This window comes from Cervus elaphus, chromosome 19 (assembly GCF_910594005.1).
Source record: "Cervus elaphus chromosome 19, mCerEla1.1, whole genome shotgun sequence".
In the NCBI taxonomy this organism is placed as follows: domain Eukaryota; kingdom Metazoa; phylum Chordata; class Mammalia; order Artiodactyla; family Cervidae; genus Cervus; species Cervus elaphus.
Window position 1 is genome coordinate 66,115,873 of NC_057833.1, and position 27,216 is coordinate 66,143,088.

Genomic DNA, 27,216 nt, shown 5'->3' on the forward strand with positions numbered 1-27,216 from the left:
AAAGCAGGGGGCGCTGCTGTGGCTGAGGCGCTTCGGTGCCCCCTGGGTGTTTGGAGGTGCAGCTGGCTGGCCGGCCGTGGGGGGCCCGGGGGACCCTTGGGGCTGTCAAGGCTCACTGCAGGGTCTTTCTGTTTCCACAGGGGACAGAGCAGAGGGGGCAGAGAATAAGACGGGTGACAAGGCGGGCAGCCACCGAGGGCTGGGCAGCAGCAGCGGCGATGGCAGCAGGAGCCCCTCGAAGCCCGCGGGCCAGGCCCTGGAGGAAGGGGTGCGGCGGCTGTCCCTTCGGGGCCCCGGGCGTGCGGGCCTCACGGACACACACGTGGTGCAGATCGGCTGACACGCCCTGGCCCCGGCGTGGGTCAGCATTTATACATGAACCGGATGGAGGACGTTGTGCCAATAATCACAAAATATATGCCAAATCCCAGCCCTTTCCTCTAAACGGCACGAATGACGCTTCAGTGGGCTCGCGGGCTGGAGGTCTGTCTGCGGGGTGAGCGCGTGCTCCTGTGCTAGAGTGTTTCTCAGTGCAGAGTCAGTTGCTGCAGGTGGGCTGTGACCGGGTCCACGGGCCTTTGTTCAAACGGTCCCTGTCACAGTGTCATGCAAGCAGTAACCTGTTCCCAGAAAAGACCCTGAGCCAGCTGGGGCCTGGGGAGCTGAGCCCCCAGCGGCCTCAAGGGCCCACTTGTTTGGGAAAACGGCCTTGTTCCCTCCTTTAGATCCCGGGCAGAGGGGATCTAAAGGAAAACAGGTGCATGCAAGATGAAACTCAAATATTCGCAACAACACTTTCTGATCCAGTGAAGGCTTAAAAAAAAGAAAAATCCAAGAACAGAATTCATTTGCATTATCTCCAGTTTTCAGACGGGGGCTTTAAAAAAAAGTGTGTTTGCTGGGACGCCCGTTAAAATCTTTTTCTTTATCAAAGGTTGCCATGAGCTGCACTTTTTGGGGTGGGAAGGGTGAATGCTGCGTGGGGATGGGGGGACTCGGGCAGGGGCCTGTCGTGGATGGGGTCTGTGGCTGTGGGGAGGGGAACAAGCCCTGTCGCGTAAACCTCATCCCACCAGCCAAGGGGATTTATTCTAAGACCCGTGCATGAGGAATGGTGGCCAGTGTTGTTCTAGATTGACAAGGTGTTGATTTCTCTGTAGGCTGTAACTTTTAAAAATAAACAGTTATTTAAGGGTTATGCTGCACTAGTATTTCTTAAGAGGAAGCTATTCCTTAGGCTAGGAGAGGGAGCGGGCACACGGTGGCAGAGGCTGTTAATAGAAGCAATGGTGTCTGTTATGCTAATAGTGTTAAGTGTTGTAGGACTGCTTTTCTTGTTTTCATGGCTACCCGTATTTAGAGCATTGTATTTTATTTGTCCTTTTTTGTTAAGAAAACAGCATATCTAAAAGAAAAAAAACACAACCTGTCAACTTATATATATGTCATTTGTAAATCTCTTCACACTGTCCTGTTCTCTCCTTTTTTAACGACTGATACACTATCCTGATTACAAGGTTATTTTGTACTTGTCTTAATACCTTGAGTGTAATAAAAATGGCTTAAGAAAATGTCTTTCTGTGAGTTCAGATAAAGAATCCTGATACTGCCCGAATCTTCTGCTCGAGGCAGCCCTCTTGCCATCAGGAAGAGCTTGGAGTGCAGTGGTCACCCATTCTTGTTTTCAGTTAAGGCCCTGGGTCCTAACAGTGTATGCCCTGATTAGCAGGTGTGAGTTAGAATTCCACTTCTGCTGCTACTGAAGCCGAGCAGTATGGAGACGCAGTGGTCGCAAAGTAAAGAGGACGCGCTTCGGCGAGGCCTGGGCGTCTCCCGGGTCTCGGCCGTAGGGGCTGGTGAGTGATGCAGGCAGCCCCGGGCACTGGGCTTTGAAAATCTCCCCAGATGATTCTATTCTCTTTCTGTGTCGGTCCAACCAAAGTTAGTCATCGTGCTCTGTTTAGAGCTCTGTTACAGAACTCAGGGTTACAACACAGTAATTGTTTATGTAGGTCTCCTCCATTGGGTTTTTTTTTCCCTTTTTTTTTTTTTCCATTGGGTTTTTGAAGGCAGGGATTAGGTCTCAGTTTGAATCTAAGATAAGATCTTTAACACACAAGGCTCAAATCATGTCTATAATAAATATACCTCTAATGCTTTAGATTTTTCTTTAAAGTCACGGAAAATTAATCCACCTAAAATATGTTAAAAGTGAAAGCACTTTTCATCTACCAAAATGAAATCTCACTAATACAACAACCTGCCATTAGCCTGAATGAAAAACAGACTTTTTTTTTTGGTAAAAATGTTAATTTTCATGCAAGTAATGAGTTCTCTTTTAGATGGAACATACCACATGAAGTTCTTTAATAATTTCTCTAGGTTAAACTATGCAGTTTCCATAAGTATAAACATTTTATGCAGTTTCCATAAGTATAAACATTTTATGCAGTTTCCATAAGTATAAACATTTTATTTCGATTAAAGATAATAGAAATACAAAAGTTTTAATAGAGATGAAAAATTCCACTATTTTTAGATCTTAAGATCTTGACTGAGCATCATTCTACTCTAATGGATTTTTATGTAAACAACTGGGAATTTACACATAACAGTAGTATGTTGCAACCCAATGACCATAAATTCTTGATCATGTTTTTTAGAGTGCGCCTACCATAAGAACACTGAACTATATGGAGCGATTTAAAGAAAGACTATAGAAACTAAACTGTAATGTCTTTGATGTCTCAGACTACTACTTTCCTCAACCTGATAAAGCTGCACCTCAGTCCTCTTCACATGAGCCAGGGGAGACAGGTGTCCAGCCTCAGCAGCCTTCGCTCTTAAGCATGAGCATCTTTATGCTATAGAGTGAACTGTGTCTCTTAAACGCTTTATCCTTTCATGACCTCTGGGCAACGGTAAACACTTAAAGTCATGAATAACACAGAACTAACATCTCATGGTAACACGATTCATTTGGTCATTTGTTGTCCAAGACACACAGGAGAGTTAACACCACAAGCAGGTTTACCTTACGACATGTGCTGCCAGAAGACAAACAGCGTGCATGTTCCAGAGCAGCACCCCAGCCCGCTGTTCCACTCCACGTGTCTGCACCCTCACTTCCCTCGCCTGGCCTCGGGTAAGGGCTATCTCAGTGCTTGACTGCGTCTAACCTTTATAACCATCTATACTTTTTTATATAACAGGGCCCCTAAGTGCAAGCCCACTCTGTATACACACAAAACCACGTAAACAGCACTTCTGACTGACGGAGGGCAATTCTGACTACACACAGTTCTCACCACACACCCTGACTTCAGCACCAGATTCCACAGGAACGTTTTTAGAGATGTCATTCTGTTCTGACTTGGGTTACAGTGTCCTGGAGATCTGTGTCCCCGGTTGAAGAGATGATGTTTGGTGAGTATAAGATCCAGCGATCGCTGAAGTTTCTGTCACTGCAGTTGTGTTGTCTTGATGGGGATAATACTATTAAAGTCCAAGAAAAAGGGTCCTTCTTGTTTAGGTAAGAAAGTACTGGGAATGATATTGTAGATCCCAGCAGGTATATTTTCCAGTTCCAGGTAGCAAAACCCGCACCTACGTTCAGGGAAAATGAGAACAAGGTTTTTAAGTGAGGATGCCACAGAAAGTAGAGTATGAATTAGCAATCAAAAGGCCAACATTACCTGTAGTCACCGCTAGATTTCCTCTGGAACCCATGGGGACCAGGGTCTCCCACCACGGAAACTGCTACCACTTCAAATCCAACACTGTACTGCCTAGAAGAAAAAAAAGAGTAAATTACTGCTGTTATTAAGTTGTCTCAAACATATACCCAAAACAACTATACCTAAAGTGCCGACAGACCATTAAGTACATGCTTCTAGAGCTTCAGTAGGAGGGAACAGCACTCTGAGGCACATGCATACTATTTTTACTCTTAATTACAGAAAACATCATTTATGTTTTTAAGTTGAAGCCATAAAGGTGGACATTTTACGAAATTTACTTTAGAAGAGACTGTATTTTTATCACAGGCTCTCAGAAAATAATGTTAAAATAGTATATTAGGCAAAAAAAAGTGAAAAAGCAGAGAACCCTGAAATAAAATCTAAATTTACAGAAGAGTTAGCCTATGGTAGACGTAACATTGCAAATCAGTAGGGAAAGGATTATTTACACAGGTGGTGATGACAAAAACTTAGGGAAAAAATTGTTAAACTGTATTTCACAACAAATATAAAATAAAATTCATATGTATTTAAAAAAAGAATTAAGACCATGAAAGAACTAGAAGAAAATACAGTGAAACTTTATTTAATGTTAGGGCAAGACTTCCTCACCACAGGAAAATAAACCAAAAGAAACATTTGATTACTTTATAATGAAAAAAATTTTTTTGTTATGTGAGGAAAAAAATTTTGGAAAAATACCTGCAAATATGCGAAGGAGTTAATATTCTACATACCCTTCCTTATTCATGCTTACAATTAAGAAAAACGTGACAAGTACAACAGAAAAATGGGCAAAAGATATGAATAAATATATAAAGAAAAAATACACAGTCAATAAACATTTTTCCATATTCAAGCTTCCTAGAAATGAAATACAAAAGGGCAATTATGTACCTTGTTTTGCCTATCAAACTGGTGACATTTTTAAAAATGACTGTAGAAAAATAGCTCAGTCCTAGCTAAAGGATTATTAGTTTCTTTCAAAACAGTTTGTAATTACAGGCAGGCAAAATTAAGCCTAGTTTTATTTAGAAGCTGGTACTATTTTTATTTGTATTCTCTTTTTTTAAACCTTTTAAAACTGTGAAATATAACAATACACAAGAAATATGAGCCAATGCACATGAAACATACGTAGCTTAACAAAAGTGAAGAAACGCCCAGTTACTCTGTCAGTTGACAAAAGCCTCTCAGCACCGTGAACAGAGTCTGTGCGGCCCTCTGATCACAGCTTCTGTCCCCAGAGCCAACTTGTCTACTGATCCCCTTCCTGCTCTGTCTACGGTGTGACTACCTAAGTGTGCCTCCTTCAGCGACAGTTCAGCTCAGCTTCACCTCTTGACTTCATGCGAGTGGAATCACAGTATATTCTCTGTTGTGTGGCTTCTGTCGCTCAGCTCAGCCTCAGTCCTGAGACCCACCCAGCATGTTGTAGGGAGCTGTAATTTATCTTCACTGTTACACAGGACTCTACCGCACGACTTTTTTATAATCTTAAACGCCACTGATGAACCCTGGCTGTTCTAAAGTTTGGCTCTTACAATCTATTGGCTGTTTGGAATGTGTTTCTCTTATGACATGCCTATTAAAAGTTTTTATTTTTGTTATTTTTTAAAGCCTATAGACTTTTCTTACTAGCATAGGATATTTACAAATCTTTTCATGGGCTTGTTGTGTCTTGAGATGTCTTTCCTTATCCTGAGGCTATTATCTCCTGTTATCAGTAAACTACCTGGAACTGAATTTTAGACTGGATGTGAGTCAGAGGTCTGATCACCTTTCTGGTACATGGATATTAATTATTCCAGCACCTCTTCCTCACTTTTATGCAATGCCGTCTTTAATCACAGATCGAGTGTCCATACAAATATATGTTTCAAAATCCTGTTCCACTAAGCTCATTTTTAACACAATACCATTAATTTAAGAAAGTTAACATCACAAACCTTGGTCCTCTTAGCTCAATCAGTAGCGGCCCAGTCTTTTCTATATGGAATTGGTAAATGGGGTTATTTTTGTGAGTCTCTTGGAAATTTCCACATCCTCCGGCACTCTGACCACTCCACTTGCCATTAATCTAATAAAACAAAGCCTTTGTATTAACAAAACTTCACATTCTAGAATTCTGCTTTAAAGACAATAAAATTCCTCTGCGCCTTTAAAAAGAAAAAAGGCTCCATTGTGGCTCCATCAACTCTTCAGGGTAACTCTCCAAGTCAGCCCAGCCACTTTGCTATCTCAGACCTGTCTCCACCCCCAGTCTTCGAGTCCTCCCTGCCAAGAATTCTCCCTCAAATCCTCTTGCCCATGTCCAGCCCACCCTGCAGAGTCAATCTCAAATTCTGCTTAAAAGGTTCATCCACACCGCCTTCTCTGCTGACCAAGGGTTTGCATGAATCTTCTTTCTCTGAATTCACTTTTCCCCACAGAATCACTCAGTGCCCACTGAAGGTTGTGTGTTCCAACCCAGACTGGAGAGTATACTGACAGTCAAATCCTAGAATGTTTTTACTTTGTAAGAAACTCTTAAATATGAAAAAAAAAAGGGGGGGAGACAAAAAGAAAGAGAATTCTAAGATTTCAATGAGACTGTGACCCAAAGAAAAAAAAATCTTTTACCTGTTTTGATACGGTGTATGGGGAAGGAATCTTTGAAAAAGTAAAGCTGCATGCTGAGTATACCTAGAGTGAAAAAAAAAAATTATTATAGTGATACAATTTATACTTACAAAAACACACTTTAGAATGTTCTGGAAGACTAAGAAATCAGCTGGGGTAGTTGACAGCCCCGATTCCTCGGGCCTCCTGTATCAGGGCAGGATTAAAGGACTGCAGGTGGGCAGCCAGGGTGCTTATCTTGACTCCGCCTGCGGACTGCAGCTCGGGACACACCACACCCCCCAGGCCTTGGCTTCTGCATCTTAAGAGAGCAGCTCCCCGGTGTCCCTTTCATCACTAAAAGTCTATTAAAACAGCCTCTTTACTAAGTTACGGCAAACAAATCTATGAAGAACACAATTACAATGACCTTCCCCGTTACATGAGAGCAATATGTTTATAGGCAGTCAATTTCCTTTCACTAAGTTCAAGGTTTTCTTTTTTAAGTCAATAAAAGTATTATGTAGACTAAAGGAGTTTTTCTTGCTCTGTGAGTTTACTGGTCCAATATACCACATTACCTCAGGACTAAACCACTACTCTAAAACCTATAATATTCATTCAAAATGTTATTCAAAATAAAAACATTTCATTACTGTTCAAAAGCATTTTCTGCACGAATCATCATCATAATTCAACACAACTGTTATACAGATAAGCACACTCAGCAGTATATAAAGATCAGTCTTTATAAATGAACCTTTTTGTAGATAATCTCACAAGCAGAGACATTACGTGCTTTCTATCATTATTCTGTCATGTTGGTTTACTTACCCGCACTGTGTAATGGATTGTGTTCTGTTTTTCATACTGGGAAACCACTAACGTAAAGGTGTGGGTCCCCGGTGTGGTTAGCTTTATCTTAGTCAAATAGTGAGGGCTGTTAATTCGAATCCCATCAATGTATGGAGGTGGGTCAGCTGCAAATAAACAAGTAGGTTTACAGAAGATGGGACTTTATTCTCGGTAGTTTTTAAAAAAGTTTTATGGCTGATGGTAGGAAAAATAATTAAATGGATGGACATTCCCTTAATTAATTCTATCTTTAAAATATAATGGTATTAAAGAATTACAATTTCAATTTAAAACTTTAAACAACTTAAAACTTGTAAATTAAATAATTTTTAATACACAGAAAGCAATCTTTTGGAATACATTCAACGAGGTATACGATAATCCCTGCTATTTGCCCTGTGTCATATTTCTCTCCTGACAGAGGATTTTAAAATCAAGATTAACTTCTTTTTTCCTTTTGAGGAAGTTTTTAAAAAGATACAAAGAAGTATATAAACATGTTATCTATATTCTCCACCACTCAGGATTCAATTATCTTTTTTTTGTCATACTAGCTTCTTTGTAAAACAAAGTTCCTTTTAACCACCACCATTAAGTCTTATTCCATTCCACTCTGATGGATCTGATAGGCATCTTTGCAGACTTTTACACACACAGACACACACACACACTCATGAGCATGTATGTAAAAAAACAAGCAGTATGTGTCTTGTTTTACACCTTATCTCTCACTCAGGTTTTTGAGATCCATGTTGGTCTACACAGGTTTACTCTTTTCAAATCTGCGTGTGCAACAGCATACCCCATCATGTGAAGCGGACACTGTATCTATGCTTCCCCATCTAGTTGTTCAGACAATGTGGAGATTTGGTTTGGTTCCAGTATTTTGCTGCTACAGGCAACGCTGCCTGAGATATTCTTTGACAGGCTCATGAATCAAGGCTGATACAATAAAGTCATTTTATGCATATCAAGTAAGTCATTTAAGATCAATGCTATATTGCTGACATTATTCGGGAACACTGAATCTATAACGTAACTTGTGGAAAAATTTTAGTATCTCAAATGTAGTAAGTCTCTTGTGTTTAGAGGTGGTGTGACCTACTCTGAGGGGAAAAGGACTGGCATGTCTGTGATCCTGGACAGTCTGACCTGCGTCTCAGTTTACTTTTCTGTTGGATGGAGAACAGTCCAATTTACTTCTGAGTGTCGTGATCAAAATAAAAATGTGAACCACTAAGTACCCTGGAATGGCAAAGTCACTCTGTGTAAGAGAGGAAGGAAATTGTTTTTTAAAAAATCCAAGTACAAAGAGTAACAAGTTCTTCGAAATTCAAAAGCCGTGTAACATGTTAATGCTAGGAATGTAACTCACAACCTTTGTGTTCTGGATGTATAATGACCAACATGGAAAACGTGGCTCGTTTAACTCGATGTTTATCTCTGGACCGACTGTGTGCCGTGCCCATCCCAGAGACCCTCAGGATGCCCCCAGGCAGCATAATGGGGGAAGAAAGCCACCTTCTCCTAAGATCAAACAAAACGAAACTCAACAAGACCACTTCTGATCCCACCTTAGCCACTGGCGCCTGCTTCTCTGCACAGCCTTCTTGACAGCCTCATCTCAGGCACACCCAGTCCTTTCCCCTGGGATCCCAGCCCACCTGTGGCCACTCTGTCCTCGTCAAGGTCAAAGATGCTGCCGGCGCACGAAGTCCACCTGTCTCTAACCCGACCTCAGTAGGTCACGGCAACAGGAGCGCTAACAGGGATCTCACATTTATCAAAACCCAAAAGTAACTTCTGCTTCACTCTGCAACAGATCTGCTCCCTGCCTGGTTCCCGCATCGCAGTCACCGTTACACCTTTCTGTTTTCCAAGCCAAAAATTCAGGCGTGGTCCTGGACTCCTACCACCCCCCACTGACCCAGCAAGTCCTGACAATCCTAACCAAACCCTAACCTATGCCCTTCTCATCTCCACTTTACCACAAGTTCAAACCACCATCGCTTCTCACAGAAATAAAAATCACCTAATTGGGTCCTCTGCTTCCAAGTTTTGTCCCCTCCAATACATTCTGCAAAGAATTTTCTTAAAACACACACGCACACCAGATAATGTCATTTTCCTGAGACCCTCCAAAGATTTCCATCGTGCTTGGAGCAAAATTTCAACTCTTTCCTGGGCTGGGCTGACAGCACCTCACGTGATCTGAGCCTGCATACGTCTAACACTTCTGACCCCACACTGCCCAGGCCTCCTGGTCTTCCTTCTCTTCCCAGAAAACATCCATCTTTGGCCCATGTCAGGGTCCTTGTACTGGCTGTTCCCTCTGCTTGCAATGCTCTTTCCTCCGTCTTTGCATGACTGACTCCTGTTCGTCATTCAGTTTCTCTTCTTCCTTCTCCAAAGGCCTTCCATGGCCACCCACCCAAAGTAGCCAAGCAGTCACCAACACCCTATGTTATTTCTTTCTACATGGGTGTCATTATTAAGGGTTTTTTCCCTTTTTGTCTCCCAAACTAGAACATAAACTAATAGTTCCTATCACTCAGTAAATGATAAAAAATTTTCTTTTGATATGAAAGCAAAATGGTCTCAACACAGTTAAGTTAATGCCTCAGGGAAAGATTCACTGTATCCGGCAGGAAGGTTGTCAGAGGAAATAACATAAACTGGATCTTAATCACATTCACTACAAAGAATAGAGTAAAAGGAATATGTGGGCAGAAGCCAGGGAGAAGAGACTCTTGGCGGAAGAACTGAGAGAGGAGGGCAACACGGGCGTGATGTGTTCAGAAGCAGCTAGACCTGCGCTGAGGATGCCTTAAGGAGAAGGCCAGAGTATAAAAGCCTCAGACATCTCACTCAAGAGCCTGGACTTTATCCAAGAGTCTGTAGAAAGCCACAGAATTTCTGGTCAGAGAAAAAGACAGGATTTAAATTTTAGAAATAAAGCTCTGACAGCAATGTGTGAGAGTACAGAAATTCCAAATACCTGAGGTCTCTAAATTAAAAAAAAATAAAACACATGTAGCAGCAATAGCCACACATCTGTTTGAGTGGTTTCTATCAGTCTTATCAGCATAATTATTAATGTATGCTTATTACCTACATAAAATTTGTCATTTTTCAAGTTAATCACACAAATAGAATTTTAACGTTTGTTTGAATGTCTGTTTACTAAACATACCTGGGTAATAAACTTTTTTCCCATCAGTCTTGTATACAACCATTGTGATAAATTCTCGGTTATTTGCAAAATCATCCTAAAGGCACAAAGAATTCAATATGATTAGGAAAATCGACTCACAGAGTTCCTGTGTGTGTGTGTGTCTGTAGGTGGGTAGGGGAGGAGAAGGAGATTGTTTCTAAGTTTAAGAGCGGTCTATTACTGTTATAAAATATGTCAATTAAACTGTAATTTCAGTAGATGAGCATGCTGTATGAAGGAATATACTACAAAAACACTCTAAAAACCATTAAAATTATGGTTACCCTTTACAAAACCAGGCCTAATGAATTAACATTTCCAAAACCCCTTTAGCATATTTTTATGTTAATATTCTTAAGATCTAAAGAGTATATAATCAACACTAAAACTCTCACTAGAAAGCATAGATTCCCTCATGCTGTTCTTCATACAGGATTTCTGCAAGAGATTTGAAGTGTATAATTATAAATTACCAATTTCCTTTGAGGAAAATATTCATTTATCTAAGAAAACACTATTTTCGAGCCACCTCTTAAAGGGAACAGGCTGGTGATTGAGTTGCCTACCTTGCTCTTGTTGGTCTAATTATATCTGCAGGAATGTCTGTATGGGATGTAAGGAGGGCACCAGTACCTTGTCCGTTATGTGTCGACTAAGCAAAACCCAGACCGCGGCGCCCCCCTGCGGACACTGCACCTCCAGCTTGTACTGAGGGTTGTTGGCCAGGCTGTAGGCGTCCTTCACTGGGCCTTGCTTAGCGTCCCAGGTGCTAAGAGACAACATCAGCAGGGAGGCCGTGATTAAACTTCTCACAGAGCTCAGTGGAAACGCTATTTTAAAAAGCTTTGTTTCAAACACAATTAGGTTATAAAGTTTTCTTGTTTTTTAAGTTTTTGGCATGATCAAGAAGCATACAAAGAAAGTGACTATTACATGATAGTCCTCTATGCATGCTGTGTGCTTAGTCGTGTCTGACTCTCTGTGACCCCATGGACTGCAGCCTGCCAGGCTCCTCTGTCCCTGAGGACTCTCTAGGCAAGAATACTGGAGTGGGCTGCCATGCCCTCGTCCAGGGGATCTTCCCAACCCAGGATCGAACCCAGGTCTCCCGCATTGCAGGCGGATTCTTTACCATCTGAGCCACCAGGGAAGCCAGCAGGGAAGCCCAAGTCGCTCAGTCGTGTCCGACTCTTTGCAACTCCATGAGCTATACAGTCCATGGAATTCTCCAGGCCAGAATACTGGAGTGGGTAGCTGTTCCCTTCTCCAGGGAATCTTCCTCGACCCAGGGATTGAACCCAGGTCTCCCACATTGCGGGCAGATTCTTTACCAGCTGAGCCACCAGGGAAGCCCAAGAATACTGGAGTGGGTAGTCAGTCCCTTCTCCAGCGGATCTTCCCAACCCAGGAATTGAACCAGGGTCTCCTGCATGGCAGGCAGATTCTTTGCTAGCTGAGCTACTAAGGAAGCCTTCTATGGGCATAATAAAAAGAGGGAATACTAGTCTTCCCAAATAATTTCATTTTAAATGAAAGAAGGGATACTACTATGAAGCATATTTTGAAATGTGCAAAAAACTTACCTGTGAATACATGTTGATTCTTTAAAAAGACCTGGATTCCAACTCAAGTAAATTACATCATAATACTGGCAGAGATCGTCCCACGAAATCCAAAATATTCCTAAAAATTAGATGTCTTTGTTAGTCTAAAAAAACCTTAATGACTTGTCAGTTGAGTACATTTTACACTGTTAAGGCATGTTAAGCACATATTATTAAAAAGATATTTACCATTGTCTATTTTCTGAGCTGTTCGAGGATCAAAGTTTAAATACTTTTGCAACTCTGGGGTCCAGTTTTTTACATCATTTTCACTGTATCTTCCTTTCCAACGTAAATGACTCCAAGGATTTTTCAGTTGGATAAACCTCAGCCCCTATTTAAAAAGCCAGGAGATAACAAAGTTACAAAACAGTTTTACCACATTTTTATTAGTTATATCATTCTCCAAGTGAGGATGCAGTTGGAATACTTATCAATTCCTTTCAAATACATCTGAAATTACTATTCTTTAATCAGCACTTGCCTGAGTTCTATATCCGATCAAAAACTGTAAACGTCTACCTATCCCTAGAGCTATGCTATCCACATGTAATCACTACTCACACGTGGTTATATATAATTAAGTTTACAAATCAGCTCCTTAGTGGCAGTAGTCATATTTCAAGAGTTTAAGGACCAAGCGTCCTAGGAGCTAGATCACTGCACAGCACAGGCACAGAGCATTTTCATCCTGGCAGGAAGTGCCTCTGGGCCAGGCTGCCCTAGAACGTTAGGTATTTCCTGTCCTCTCAAAGCCTCCTCTACTCTGGCCTCACCATCTTCCAGTACCATATCCCCATATCTGGCTCTAGCTGGTCCTGTCTCTCTCAGCCCCACGAACGACCCTCACTGGTTTCCCCTCCGAATGCCTGTGCTCATCCTGCCCCTGCTCCTGGAAGGCTCCCTCTGGTCCCCTCTTCTCTCAGATGCTCTGTAGCACCTCCCTCCACTGACTGTCTCTCAGTGAAGACTGGAGCAGTGAAGGGCACATGGACTTTGGCGGCAGAATGAAATGGTACCGAATGTCAGCTCTACGGGCCCGAGTTGGTCACTGCGCTCTCTGAGCTGCCGTGAAGACTAACTGGGGGACATAGGCACACTCCCCAGCACTCAGTAACCAGACACTGCACACAGGCCTCCCCAGTTGTGGCAGGGGGGCTACTCTCCAGCTGCACTGCACCCCTCTCACGGTGGAGGCCTCCCTTGGTGCGGAGCACCAGCTCTGTAGCCTGCGGGCTGCAGCAGTTGTAGTGTGTGGGCTCAGCAGTCGTGGTATCCAGGCTCCCACAGCACAAGTTCAGTAGTTGCGGGGCAGGAGTTAGTTGCCCCGTGGCATGCAGAGTCTTCCCAGCCAGGGATCAAACCTGCGTCTCCTGCACTGGCAGGCGGATTCTTTACTACTGAGCCCACCAGGGAATCCCCTTTTCATTTTAATTACTAGCTCTCCTTTAAAGTTCACAGGACTAACAATCTGTATTATGTTAGTTTACAACGAACAATATCCTATCTTACATCATTTCCTACTTCTAATGCAGGAGCCTCGTCTCCCCAATGCGACTATAAAATCCTTGAAACGGTTAACATTATTATCCTGTTTCAGAAGTCTCTACTGAGTTTATAGAACACCATATATGCACAATAAATACTGGGTGTGTCTACAGAGTAGATCATATTGACTCAGAAAAATAAAAGAGCTTGTAAATCCAAAAGATTTGTCTTATTTCAACAAATCAACTTAGAAACCTGCATTCTTTTTCTAATGATGTCACAAACCAAACAATTTGGAAGATATTAAAAACACACACACACACATTTCTTTGCTATTTTAAATGTGGCAAATTATGGACTGGAGTAGATGTGATTTTTGGACATAAATCAGACTTAATTCTCTAAGGCCATATTCCCAAGAAGCTCATCAACACAATTTCTGTTCTCAGTCTCTTCTGTATCACTTGTGCCTCACCCTGCCCCTGCCACACATCAACCAACAAACACTAAATTCCTTTCTAATTCATGAAACTTATTTCTACATGAGCAGAACATCTCTTTATTTCAGGACTTCATCACTCCTTAACGTAAGGAGTATAAAGGAGTAAAAAGTATAAAGAAGAATTGCTGCTAAGCTTTTCAGAGGAAGGTTCCAGGTATCACTAGCATTTAAGGGCACAAAGACATGGCTGCAAATTGTGTCTGGAGAGAAAACCAGCAATTCAGAGGGACCTGAATGGGGCAATAAATGCTAGAGAACTAAAAAAAATAATCAGGTTTATGATGAAACATTCCATGTGCAGTTAGTTCCAAGTGGCAACAAAGAAAAAGCCTTGGACAGCCTCAGGGATCCCTTGGTAAGATTTGTCTGAATTTAAAGACAGCAGCTTAAAATGGAGATGTATCATCCAAACGGACTATGGAATATTAACCCAAGTAGACAAAAAAAATTACTCAAACAAGAATAATTGAGACTAAGGTGAAGACTATAAAATACAAGAGAGGTTTGAGGCAGTCAAACAAAAGGATAACACTTTCACTCAAGTATTAATAAGAAAACATCACTAAATAAAGAAAGTCACAAATGATATAAGATTAGGAGTAGTTTTAGTCAAAGATGAGGCAATTCTGTATGAAAGAGTTCTAGACAAAAAAGCCTGAATAGATCAATATGGAAATATTTTGAAATAGAAAAGGTATCTCAAAACTGATAGCACAAATGATGAACCCAGGAAATTCTTCAAATCTGTACCCGAAGATAATAAAGAAACCCTTGTAAATTTTAACACAGATGAAGAAGCATTTAGGGCAAGATCAACCCTGACTACAAAGAGATCACATAAAGAAAAGGGAGAGGGTAACAGGCAAGAAAGCCAGAGGTTCCCAAGTGGCAGATGAAAATTAAAAGAGGCGTCTTTTAATTGTGTTGAGGACACCTGGTTCTGCCTTGAGCTAACCAATGTGTTTCTCATGGAAATCCTTAAACTATGTTAATGAAACTATGTATTTGCTTTGGAAATTGCCTTTCTTCAAGATAGTTCCGCCTAAGACTAACTTTTTTATTTTTCTCAAACCTTGGGCTGATAATGGCTCAATAAACCAGTATTCCTGTCAATTGATTGATGGCTGGGGGATGACACACCTCTGCCATCCTATCTCAAAAACGCCTACTGTGGGAGAGGGGCCTGGTGAAACTCCCTCAGCCTTGAGGTGTCTCTCTTATCTGATAAATGGCTTGCTAAGAGACATAAAACACCTTGCTAACAACTAGCAAGGGGGCACTCTTTCTGTCCCCTTCTGATGTCTGTCAGAAGCTTTCTCTACCTCTGTTATACTTTAATAAAACTCTGCTACACAAGAAGCTCCAAGTAGTCACACTTCATCTCTGAACTCGGATGGAAATCCTCTCCTCCGCAGATCACAAGTACTGGCATGACACACGGCTCGCAGCAGCAACCTTTCAGAAGGAAACCAGCGCCAATTCCATGGTGTGAGAAGCCTGCTCAGGCTGGTTTTGTTTCTGCTCAGTAACTTTCATAGAATTTTGACGTGAATGTGAGCATTATCACAGTGAAGAAACCCATCACCAGGCCACACTTCACTCCACCTTCACACGCTCTGAAGTGCCTTAATCTTGGGACACAGCCCGACCCATCAGCAGGCCAACACCAGCTCTAGGCACTCCCCCTGGGCTGCTCAGACAGCTGTTCTGGGACCTGACTGTGCCCACCCGTGGCTGGCAGCCTATGCGTGAGGCAGGGCCTGGCGTCCAACTGGGATTGCAGTGGTCAGCCCCACAGAGGGGCCCATGCAACACGTGCAGGGCACCTCTCGGGCACAGAGCTTGGGTGAGTGGAGGGGTGTGCCACTGGGCACACAGTACGTCTCCTCCACAAGGACATCTCCACTTCTCCAAGACCAAGAAACACAAGTGACATAGTTAATACATAAAAATAAAAACAAAACGAGGCAGAAAGAGGCAAAAGAAGAAAATGTCCCCAATGAAGGAACAAAGAAACCCCAGAAGAAGAACTAAGCAATCTACCCGATAAAGAGTTCAAGGTAATGATCATTAAGATGTTCAAAGAATTCAGGAGAATGCATGAACACAGTGAGATGTTTAATAAATAATTAGAAAAGACAAAGAAGAAACAAACAGCTGAGGAATACAATAGTGGAAATAAAAAATACGCACTAGAGGTAATCAAAGCTAGATTAGATGATACAGAGGAATGAATCGCTGAGATGGAAGACAGAGAAGTGGAAACCACCCTAGTTGAAGAAAGAAAAGCATTTTAAAAAATGAGGATACTTTCAGAGACTTCTGGGACAACATCAAACATATTGACCTAACATTCACATCACAGGGGTCTGAGAAGGAGAATAGAGAAAGGGGTAGAGAACTTAAATGAAGAAATAATAGCTGAAACACTTCCCTAGTCTGGGGAAGAAAACAGACATTCAGGTGCAGGAAGCTCAGAAAGTCCCAAACAAGATGATCCCAAAAAGGTCCACACCAAGATACACTGCAATTAAAATAGGAAAAACTGTTAAAATCTTAAAGTCAAAAGAGAAGAGCAAGGAAATTCCTATACGACCATCAGCTGACTTTGTAGCATAAACCTTGCAGGTCAGAAGGGAAAGGCACAATATATTAAAAGTACTGAAAGGAAAAAAAGCCTACAGCCAAGAATACTCTACCAAGTAAGGTTATCATTTAGATTTGAGGAAAAGATAAGACAGTTTCACAGATAAACAAAAGCTAAGAGTTTGGCACTACTAAACACACTTTACATCTCTAAGCACGTCTCTGAGTGAAAAAGAAAAGGCCACAATTAGAAATTAGAAAATTACAAAAGGAAAAATCTTATTGGTAAATGTAGGTATACAATAAAGGGGGCTTCCCTGGTGGCTCAGATGGGAAAGAATCTGCCTGCAATGCAGGAGACCAGGGTTCGATCCCTGGGTTGGGAAGATCCCCCAGGAGAAGGAAATGGCAACCCACTCCAGCAACCCTGCCTGGAGAATCCCACGGACACGGGAGCCCAGCGGGCTACAGTCCATGGCGTCACAAAGAGTCGGACATGGCTGAACAACTCACGCATGCGTGCATGCACACACACACACACACACACACTACACAGAGTAAAGCCAGTAGATAAATTACTGAGAAAGCTAGTAGAAAGGTTAATAAACAATAGCAGTAAAATCATCTATATCCACAATATGTACGGTTAAGGGATACATACATAAAAGTATGGTAAAGATACATACATGCCAACAAAGGTCTGTCTAGTCAAAGCTATGGTTTTTCCAGTGGTCATGTATGGATGTGAGTGTTGGACTATAAAGAAAGCTGAGCGCCAAAAAATTGATGCTTTTGAACTGTAGTGTTTAGTGCTCGCTTCGGCAGCACATATACTGAACTGTAGTGTTTGAGAAGACTCTTAAGGGTCCCTTGGACTGCAAGGAGATCCAAACAGTCCATCCTAAAGGAAATCAGTCCTGAATATTCATTGGAAGGACTGATTCCAAAGCTGAAGCTCCAATACTTTGGCCACCTGATGTGAAGAACTGACTCATTGGAAAAGACCCTGATGCTGGGACACTGAAGGCAGGAGGAGAAGGGGACGACAGAGGGTGAGATGATTGGATGGCATCACTGACTCAATGGACATGAGTTTGAGCAAGCTCCCGGAGCTGGTGATGGACAGCGAAGTCTGGCATGCTGCAGTCCATGGGGCCACAGAGTCAGACACAACTGAGCGACTGAACTGAAGGGATACATAAAACAAAAAGATGTCAAATATGATACCAGAAACATGAAATGTGGACAGTGTCAGTAAAAATGCATAGCTGTTAGAATGCATTTGAACTTAAAAGGATGTGAACTTAAAATAATCATATATAAATATATGTATACACACACACATGTGTATGTATTGTTATACGCACACCTTGGGGCTTCCCAGGTGGCGCTAGTGGTAAAGAATCTGCTTGTCAATTCAGGAGACATGAGACATATGGGTTCAATCCCTGGGTCAGGAAGATCCCCTGGAGGAGGAAATGGGACCCCACTATGGTATTTTTGCCAGGAGAGTCCCATGGACAGAGGAGCCTGGCAGGCTACAGTCCATGGGGTCACAAAGAGTCAGACACGACTGAGCGTTTGAGCACAGCTTACAGCACACAAACCTCACGGTAACCACAAATCAAAACCCTCTAATAGATACACACAGAAAGGACAAGGAAAGAATCCAAACATAACACTAAAGACAGTAATCAATCACAATGAAAGAGAACGAAAGAAAGAAGAAAGGAACCAAAAAAACTACAAAAATAACCCTAAACGATGAACAAATGCCTATCAATAATTACTTTAAATGTAAACAGACTAAATCAGAAGACATACAGTGGATAAAGAAAATAATAAAAATAAATAATAAAAAAATAAAGACAACAAGACCCATATTAAGTGCTGCCTGTACAGAGACTCAGTTCAGATCTAAAGACACACACAGACTCCAAGTGAGGGTATGGAAAAAGGTATTCCATGTAAATGGAAAGAAAAAGAAAGCTGGGATAGCAGTACTTTGTATCAGACAAAACAGAGTTTAAAACAAAGACTGTAATAACAGACAATGAAAAGCATTACATAATTTTAAAAGGGTCAATCCAAGAAAAAGATACAATTTTAAATATATATGCATCCAACATAAGAGCACCCAAATACATAAAGCAAATATTAACAGACATAATGGGAAAAATGAACAGTAACACAGTATTACTAGGAGGAAGTAACATGCCACTTGTATCAATGGATAAATCACCTAGGCAGAAAAATCATCATTAAGAAAACCACTTATATTACACATTAGACCCAATGGACTTAATAGATATCTACAAAGCATCCCATCCCAAAACAGTAGAATACATATCCTTTTCAAATGCACATACAACATTCTGCAAGACAAATCACACACCAGGCCTCAAAACAAGTCTCAATAAATTTAAAAAGACTGAAACCACATCAAACATCTTTTCTGACCACAAGAATCTAAGACTAGAAATCAACCACAAGAAAGAACTGCAAAAACCACAAACACATAAAAGATAAGCAATCTGCAACTAAACAACTAATATGTCACTGAAGAAGTCAAAGAGGAAATTTAAAAATATCCTGAGGTAAATAAAAATGGAGACACAACAATCACAATCTATGGGATGCAGCAAAGGCAATTCTAAAAGGGAAGTTTATAGTGATACAAGACTACCTCAGAAATAAAGAAAAATCTCAAACACCTAACTTCATACCTAAAGGAGCTAGGAAAAACAAACAAACAAAACCCAAAGTTAGTAGAAGGAAAGAAATCATAAAGATCAGAGCACAAATAAATGAAATAGAAACTAAAAAAAAAAAGAAAAAAGAAAAGTGAAACTAAGACCTGGTTTGTTAAAAATATAAACAAAATTGACAAATTTTTAATTAAACTAATCAAGAAAGAGAGCCCAAATAAGTCAAATAAGAAATAAGAAGGAAGTTACAACTGACATCACAGAAGTACAAATGATCATAAGAAGTTACTACAAACAACTAAACACCAGTAAAATGGACAACCTGGAAGAAATGGATAAGTTCCTAGAAACATACAATCTCTCAAGACGGAATCAGGAAGAAACACAAGACATGAACCAATCAACTACCAGACATGAATCAATCAACTACCAGTGATGAAGTCGAACCAGTAATTTACAAACTCTCAATAAGCAAGGTCCAGGACCAGATAGTTTTTGGGTGAATTCTATTGAACGTTTAAAGAAGAATTAACATCTATCTTTCTCAAAGTATTCCAAAGAGCTGAAAATGAAGGAATGTGTCCAAACTTATTCTCAAAGACCAGTATTTTTGATACCAAAACTAAAAATACTACAAGAAAAGAAAATCACAGGCCAGTATCACTGATGAACATAAGATGCAAAAATCCTCAACAAAGTATTAGCAAACCAAACTCAACAATACATTAATAGGTCACACACCATGATCAAGTGGGATTTATCCCATGGATGCAAGGACGATTCAACATTTGCAAATCAATCAAGGGGTAACAAACTGAAGAATAAAAATCATATGATCATTTCCACAGAGGCAGAAGAAGCTTTAACAAAATTCAGCATCTGTTTATGATAAAAACTCTCAGCATAGTGGGTACAGAGGGGCCATAACATAACAAAGGCCGTATACGACAAGCCTACAGCTAACTTCACACTCAACAGCGAAAAACCGAAAACATTCCCTCTAAGATCAGGAACAAGACAAGATACTGCCACTTTTATTCAAAGCCCTAGCCACAACAATTAGACAAGCAAAATAAATAAAGGGAATCCAAATTGTTAAGTAAGAAACAGAACTGTCACTGTTTGCACAAGACATGATACTATACACAGAAAATCCCGCAGATGCCACCAAAAAACTATTAGAACTACTAAATGAATTTGGTAAAGCTACAGGATACAAAATTAATATACAGGAATCTGTTATGCTTCTATACACTAACAATGATCAGAGAAATTAAGAAAATAGCTTCATTTCCAATTGTAACGAAAATAATAAAATATCGAGGAAAAAAACTAACCAAGGAAGTGGAAGACCTACACTCTGAAAACTCAGACACTGATGCAAGAAATTAAAGATGACACAAACAAACAGAAAGCTGTATCAGGTTCATGGACTGAAGAATTAATGTTGTTAAAATGACCATACAACCCAACACAATCTACAGATTCACTACGATCCCTGTTGAAATACCAAGGACAATTCTCCCAGAACTAGAACAAATAACTAAAACTTGTACAGAAACATAAAAGACCCCAAATGGCCAAAACAATCTTGAGAAAGAAAAGCAAAGCTATGAAGTCTCACAATTCTGATTTCAAACCATACTACAAAGCTACAGTAATCAAAACAATATGGTACTGGCACAAAAACAGGCACATATGTCAATGGAACAGTACAGAGCCCAGAAATAAACCCATACTTATATCATAACTAATTTATGATAAAGGAGCCAAAAATACAGATAGGGAAAAAAAGTTTCTTCAATAAATAGTGTTAGGAAACCTGGACAGTTACACGTTAAAAAAATGAACAGGAACAATATCTTACACCATATACAAAAATAAACTCAAAATGGATTTAAAGACTTAAATGTAAGTCCTGAAACTCCTAGAGGAAGACAGAAGACATAAGCAGTATGGTCCTTAGAAGTATTTTTTAATCTGTGTCCTCAGGCAAGGGAAACAAAAGCAAAAACAAACAAATAATGTTACCTCAAACTATAAAACTTTGTAAGGTGAAGGAAATTATCAACAAAATGAAAAGGCCACCTACTGAATGGGAGAAAATATTTGCAAATAATATATCTGATGAGGGGATAATATCCAAAACATACAAAGAATTCATATAGCTCAACATGAGAAAAATAGAACCTAATTTAAAAACTGGGCAAAGGACTTGCACATTCATTTTGTCCAAAGATGATAGACAGATGGCCAACACATATATGAAAAGATACTCAACATCACTAATCAGGAAAATGTAAATGCAAACCACAATGGGATATCACTTTACACCTGTCAGAACAGCTACAGTAAAAAAGACAACAAATAACAAATGTTGGCAAGGATGTAAATAAATGCACTTTTGGTGGGAATGTAAACTGGGTGTAGGCATTATGAAAACAGTATGGTGACCCCTAAAAAAATTAAAAACACAACTGCCATATGATCAATCAATTTCACTTCTGGGAATTTGTCCATAGAAAAATAAAAACACTAATCTGAAAAACACATATGCACACCAATGTTCACTGCAACATTATATACAAGAGCCAAGATACGGAAGCAACTTAAGTGTCCATTGATGGATGAATGGATAAAAATAAAACAAAACTGGTATACATATATACAATGAAATGTTGTATATTAAAAAAGAATGAAATCTTGCCATTTGTCACGGATCCTGGGGAATACGTATTATGCTAAGTGAAACTGTTAGAGAAAGAAAAATACCATATGATTTCAATTATGTGTGGAATCTAAAAACCAAAACAAATCAGCAAACAATAACAGATTCACAGATACGGAAGAAAAATAGGTGGTTGCCTGAGTGGGATGGGGTGGGGGGACTGTGAGTAAAACAGGCGAGGGAGATAAAAAGGCAAACTGCTAGCTACAAAATAAACAGGCAATGGGGATGAAATGTTCAGCGCTGGGAAAGTGAAGTCGCTCAGTCGTATCCGACTCTTTGCGACCCCGTGGACTGTTAGCCCACCAGGCTCCTCCATCCACGGGATTCTCCAGGCAAGAATACTGAAGTGGGTTGCCATTTCCTTCTCCATCAGCACTGGGAATGCAGTCAATAATACTGGGATAACTTCGTATGGTGACAGATGGTGACTGACTGCGGTGACTATTTTGTGATGTACGGAACCATCACATCATCATGCCGTTCACAACACAGGGCTGCACATCTGTCACACCTCAATTTAAAATGAAGTATAAAAAAAAACAAGCAACCTTAATCACTACACAATAACTGACACATCAAACTGATACTGTGTGAATAATGCTACTGATTCTTAACAAGGCTATTATTTGAGAAGCTTACTTCACTGAAATTTAGTAATTTTTTAATGCTTTGTTTTCAAGTCAAACCACAGGTACCTATTTTTCTCTTAAATATGTTATTTTTCCAGTTTCTCTTAAACAATCAGAACAAATACTTATTTCTTGAAATAAATGATGTATCTTTACAGAAATTTTCCTCACATTCAAGCTTACTTTCATACTGTTTCATTGTCTAAATTTAAATCTCTTGCCAGACATATTCATTAACAACTATCTCAAAGGATATTCTAACAGTAAAATTATTATTAAATAATAGCAACTGTTATTCTCAATGTTTTACTTGGTTTTTGTGGCAAAATACATTCCTGAACAAACACAGATATCTCAGTTTATTTAATCTCACATAAATTTTTAAATTTTTTTGCTTTATACAGTGAATTTTTATGCCACTTTTAAAGGGAGAGACAATTCTATATAGAATGGTTAGTGGCACAATAGTGGCTTTAAGACTATAAATTTTTAAATGTTGCAGCACATCCCTATTGCCTTCATAATTCATACAGTTCCATGTGCCACATAAGAAAATCAATTTAAATACACAGTAGTACCCTGTTCTTGGTGATTGATCACTACTTCTTTCTGTAAGTTTAAGCAGGAAGACTGGAATATACAGCTAGTTAAACTTTTCAGTAACTAGACAGCTTAGTTTCTATACCATGAGGGAAAGAGAGCTCTTTCCTTAATGACTTTTATATTTTCTAATCCATTGTACAGACATATTTTTCAGTGAAAAATAACTAACCAGTAACACAAGAAGTAATAAAGTCAACTGTGCCAATATTAGAACACAGAGAAAGGGTCTGAAAAAGGCCTCACAGCATGCAAGGGCTGCTAGGAAGACACTTGCAAATCCACTTGCATGTTTCTTATTCATAGGTATCCTCTTATTTTTTGTCTGTGCACAAGTATTCACTGAATGCTCTACAGTCTGACATTGTGACTGAGCTCCAAAGCCAACAGACAGCCCAGAACCTTGAGGGACTTGTGTTCACCTCAACCCTACTACTTTTATGGGAAAAAAAAAAAAGAGGCATACAACGTCCCTGTTCCATTGTCAATATCTGTACCGCCACTGTCGTTACATTTCCCACCTTTTTATTCATAATCTCCAGTGGTAGTCAAGTCGTTTAATAGGTAGAATGGTTTTCAAACTTGGTCTAAATCTTGACTTATCCGTATTTAAAAAGCTCATATGTTATTTGGAATGCTTGCAATGTTTTACTAGCAAAAGAGAAAAGCAAGGGAAATGAAATGTGAGGCGGAACCTTGAATTCTCTGATGTCCAGCACAGCGTACGCGTGTGTGGGGACCAGGCCCCACTTCTCGCCTTCAGCCTCGGTCATCACTCCAGTGGATGCAGTGATGAGGACATCTCCTTTGTGAAATCTGGAATGGGCCCAACAGATCAATAACCAAAGGTAAACACATCTGTATCTCAGATTACACCATCCTTCCTTTCGTCTTGTGGTTTACATGAAAATTTCCACAAAGTGGAAATCTTCTCTAATACAGGCTATTCTCAACACCCACCAGTGAAGTACATTTTTATTTTACAGCAAATCAGAAAAAACTATCACATTTATTTGTTTTCCCTCCCTGTTTTAGACAAACTAATTCTCAGAAACCTATCAATGAAGAAAAAATAAATGCTAAATTTTCAAATGATTTACAAATAAAGGTGAAGATGGGAAATACCAAATGCATTCTCCCAAAGCCATATCATTTTATTTATCAAATCACTGAGCTTTCTGGTTTCAAGACAGTTTTCCAGTTCTTCACATGGATGATCCATTTAAGGCTTAAGCTATCTTTATGTTCTCACCCTCCTCTTTTCCCACCTTCCCTCAAATTGGTAAGTACTCAGGAAGTACAAAATAGCCTTTCCAATATTCCTTTATCCAAATGTTTTGGATTATCTACCATCTGGATTAACTGTAAGCGTCACTGAGGGCTGGCTGGAGCGAGTGCATAAAGTGAATATTTTAAAAACACAACGTCCCTAATAACTGAAAATGACAGCCTCTGCAGGATCCATTCTCAACAAGACATGAAGTTTTTAAATGGCCTCTTTTAGTACAAAAGAGAGAGAAGTGTTTACCTTTGGTAAAGCATTCGGAAAGAATTATCCTTGCTGAAAGTCTGGCTGTCTGAATGCATGGCAATCCTTTCTGGTATCCACCCAGTCAGGGCATGGAGATCAATGTTCTGCAACATAAACACAGTCAGCACCGTCACTGTGGTTTTCAAGCTCTTAAATAAGTCCCCAGGGTAAACTGTTAAATCTCACTCATCTGACACGATGATTCTGATAGGAATAAATCAGAAGGTAGTAAGTAAGTAGTAAGTAAGTAAGTAAGTATTAAGTAAGGTTGGGAAAATCAGTATGAATCTCTTGTATGTGTATGCTCAGTCGTGTCCGACTCTGCGACCCTGCGGACTATAGACCACCAGGCTCCTCGGTCCATGGGATTTTCCAGGCAAAAATACTAGACTGGGTTGCTATTTCCTTCTCCAGGGATAATAAATCTTTTATTACTGGGTGGGCTGCATTTTCTTTCTCCAGAAAAATAAACCTCTTACTTAACTCAAATTCCCATCTGGATTTAAGCACAAGCCTGTCTTTTCCTTACAATCTCTGCTGCTTTTCCAGAATACATTTACTGATAAATATGATGAAAACTCAAACCATTTAATAGAAAAAACTGCTTTGATGATGATGACGACAGTTGCATTTATGCTCATTCCCTCTCTAAGCTGACTCGGTAAATCAACAGGCAATGGATTAGAAAGCTAAACTAAAAACATTTGAAGGACAGAGCAATTGAACACGGAAGTTGGGAAGAAATTTTAACATCCTTCTACCTTTAACTATGACCTATACACTCTTTGAGTAGCATTATAAGAACCAGCAGGACGGAGGAGGCCAGGTACTAGGTGAGGACACTAACCAGGTATAAGAAATAGGTGATTTGGGTATATTACCTCATTTAATCTTTACAGTTCTTTAGAGGTGGGTATTATCCTCATATTACAGACAAGCAAAGAACCTAAGAAAGGGTAAATACCTTTTCTAAGGCTACAGGCTGATTAGTGTTATAATTTAAAGTCATGCTAGTCTGAATAATTTCTGGCATAGGGCAATAGTTGACAACTAAAGGACACTGGCAGATACCTTGATTTTACAGATAAAGTTGTGTTAAGGTTGGGAAAAACTAACCCCAAACTCCTTGAACCTGAATTTATAAATTAAAAAAAAAAAATACACAAGGATGACAATATGACTCACCCATTTGATTTGCAGAGGCTTCTTTGGAAAGGGACACTACATTTATTTGGCCCTGTGTCCCACCAGAACAGTAGACACATACACTATAGGCTTTCCTGAATACTAAATCTATACAATGTGCAAATAATCTTACAAAAGAAAACATGCACTCCCATAATAAGTGATTGATCAATATTTTTCAGGGGCTGATAATGTCTTCATTTAAGCCAAACACATAATCTATAATCTTTCAAACTCAGAATAATTATATTAGATAGCATAAGCCTGTGTCTGGATCATCTTACTACTTACTGAATTGGATCCTGGGAAATCATATCCTCCCATGACTTTCATGTAAGCTTTTTCTATGAGAGAAACCCATAATTCACTTTTGTTGTTAGAATAAGAACAGAGCAATTCTCCCTTGTGATCAACAGGTAACTGGTCATCAATTATCACCTGGAGAAAGAGAACATTAATTTCCTTAGGTGGTACGAAATATCTTAAAATCTTTTCTATCAAAAAACTTCCACACCTCTTATACTGATAAAATACATGATAAAAGGTATGCTATGTCAATTACTAAGATAATGGTAGTTTCATATTTCTGGAAACTGATCAATTATAAATGTTTTGTGATGTCTTTCTTAAGGTTTACAATTTGATCTCCCTCTCAGGTATTAACTTTGAGCCAACGGTTGGAAAATGTTATGGATCTACCAACAAAATTATTACGGATTCTAGAAATGTACTTTATATCTAAAATAATTATAAAAGGACCTCTCACTATTAAGGTAAGTAACAACAGTACCCTAAATCTGCAAAAAGATTCATGCTGTACTTAGTAGTAAAACATTATGACTAAAAAAATATATTTAAATAATATGGAAGCACAGAAGTAATCACCACAAACATGCAGCCTCTAATTCACATTATAGAGTGATTTGGGAAACAAGAGGATAAAAAGAATTTTGATCTATTAATAGAGAAACTATGCAACTGCATTTTCAAAGATTCTTTAAACCAGAGATTATTTACAAATTAGAGTTCAGAAAAACCATTCTCAACAATTTTGTTTAGATGGGAAATTGTTTAGTTCTTAAAGTCAGCTAGAGCAGTCATTCTGAAAGGTTGTTCTCGGACAACATCACCACCACTATCACCTAGAAACCTGTTAGATATGCAAATTCTGGCCCTTCTGCAGACCTACTGAATCAGATGCTTTGGGGGTGGAGCCCAGGAATCTTTTTTAACAAGCACTCC

General features: G+C 39.7%; 2 protein-coding genes across 3 annotated transcripts in view; one reads left to right on the top strand and one right to left on the bottom strand.

Annotated features, from left to right (window-relative positions):
* The window catches only part of SH3BP5 (SH3 domain binding protein 5), a 76,746-nt gene extending 75,175 nt beyond the window's left edge, over positions 1-1,571 (top strand). Inside the window, exon 9 of the mRNA XM_043875310.1 lies at positions 141-1,571. Within this exon, the coding sequence (XP_043731245.1) occupies positions 141-340 (200 nt within the window). The 3' untranslated portion in view covers positions 341-1,571. The remainder of the gene's footprint in view (positions 1-140) is intronic.
* CAPN7 (calpain 7) overlaps positions 1,434-27,216 on the bottom strand; it is a 46,093-nt gene continuing 20,310 nt past the window's right edge. The window contains exons 10-21 of one of the 2 annotated variants that reach the window (XM_043875308.1): positions 26,266-26,412; positions 24,787-24,893; positions 23,954-24,074; positions 12,204-12,348; positions 11,994-12,093; positions 11,044-11,179; positions 10,390-10,465; positions 7,176-7,321; positions 6,363-6,425; positions 5,690-5,820; positions 3,696-3,788; positions 1,434-3,606 (exon numbers count right to left, since the gene is read on the bottom strand). In XM_043875308.1, the coding sequence (XP_043731243.1) occupies positions 3,462-3,606; positions 3,696-3,788; positions 5,690-5,820; positions 6,363-6,425; positions 7,176-7,321; positions 10,390-10,465; positions 11,044-11,179; positions 11,994-12,093; positions 12,204-12,348; positions 23,954-24,074; positions 24,787-24,893; positions 26,266-26,412 (1,410 nt within the window). In that variant the 3' untranslated portion in view covers positions 1,434-3,461. The remainder of the gene's footprint in view (positions 3,607-3,695; positions 3,789-5,689; positions 5,821-6,362; positions 6,426-7,175; positions 7,322-10,389; positions 10,466-11,043; positions 11,180-11,993; positions 12,094-12,203; positions 12,349-23,953; positions 24,075-24,786; positions 24,894-26,265; positions 26,413-27,216) is intronic. The other variant, XM_043875309.1, reaches the window with a different exon arrangement.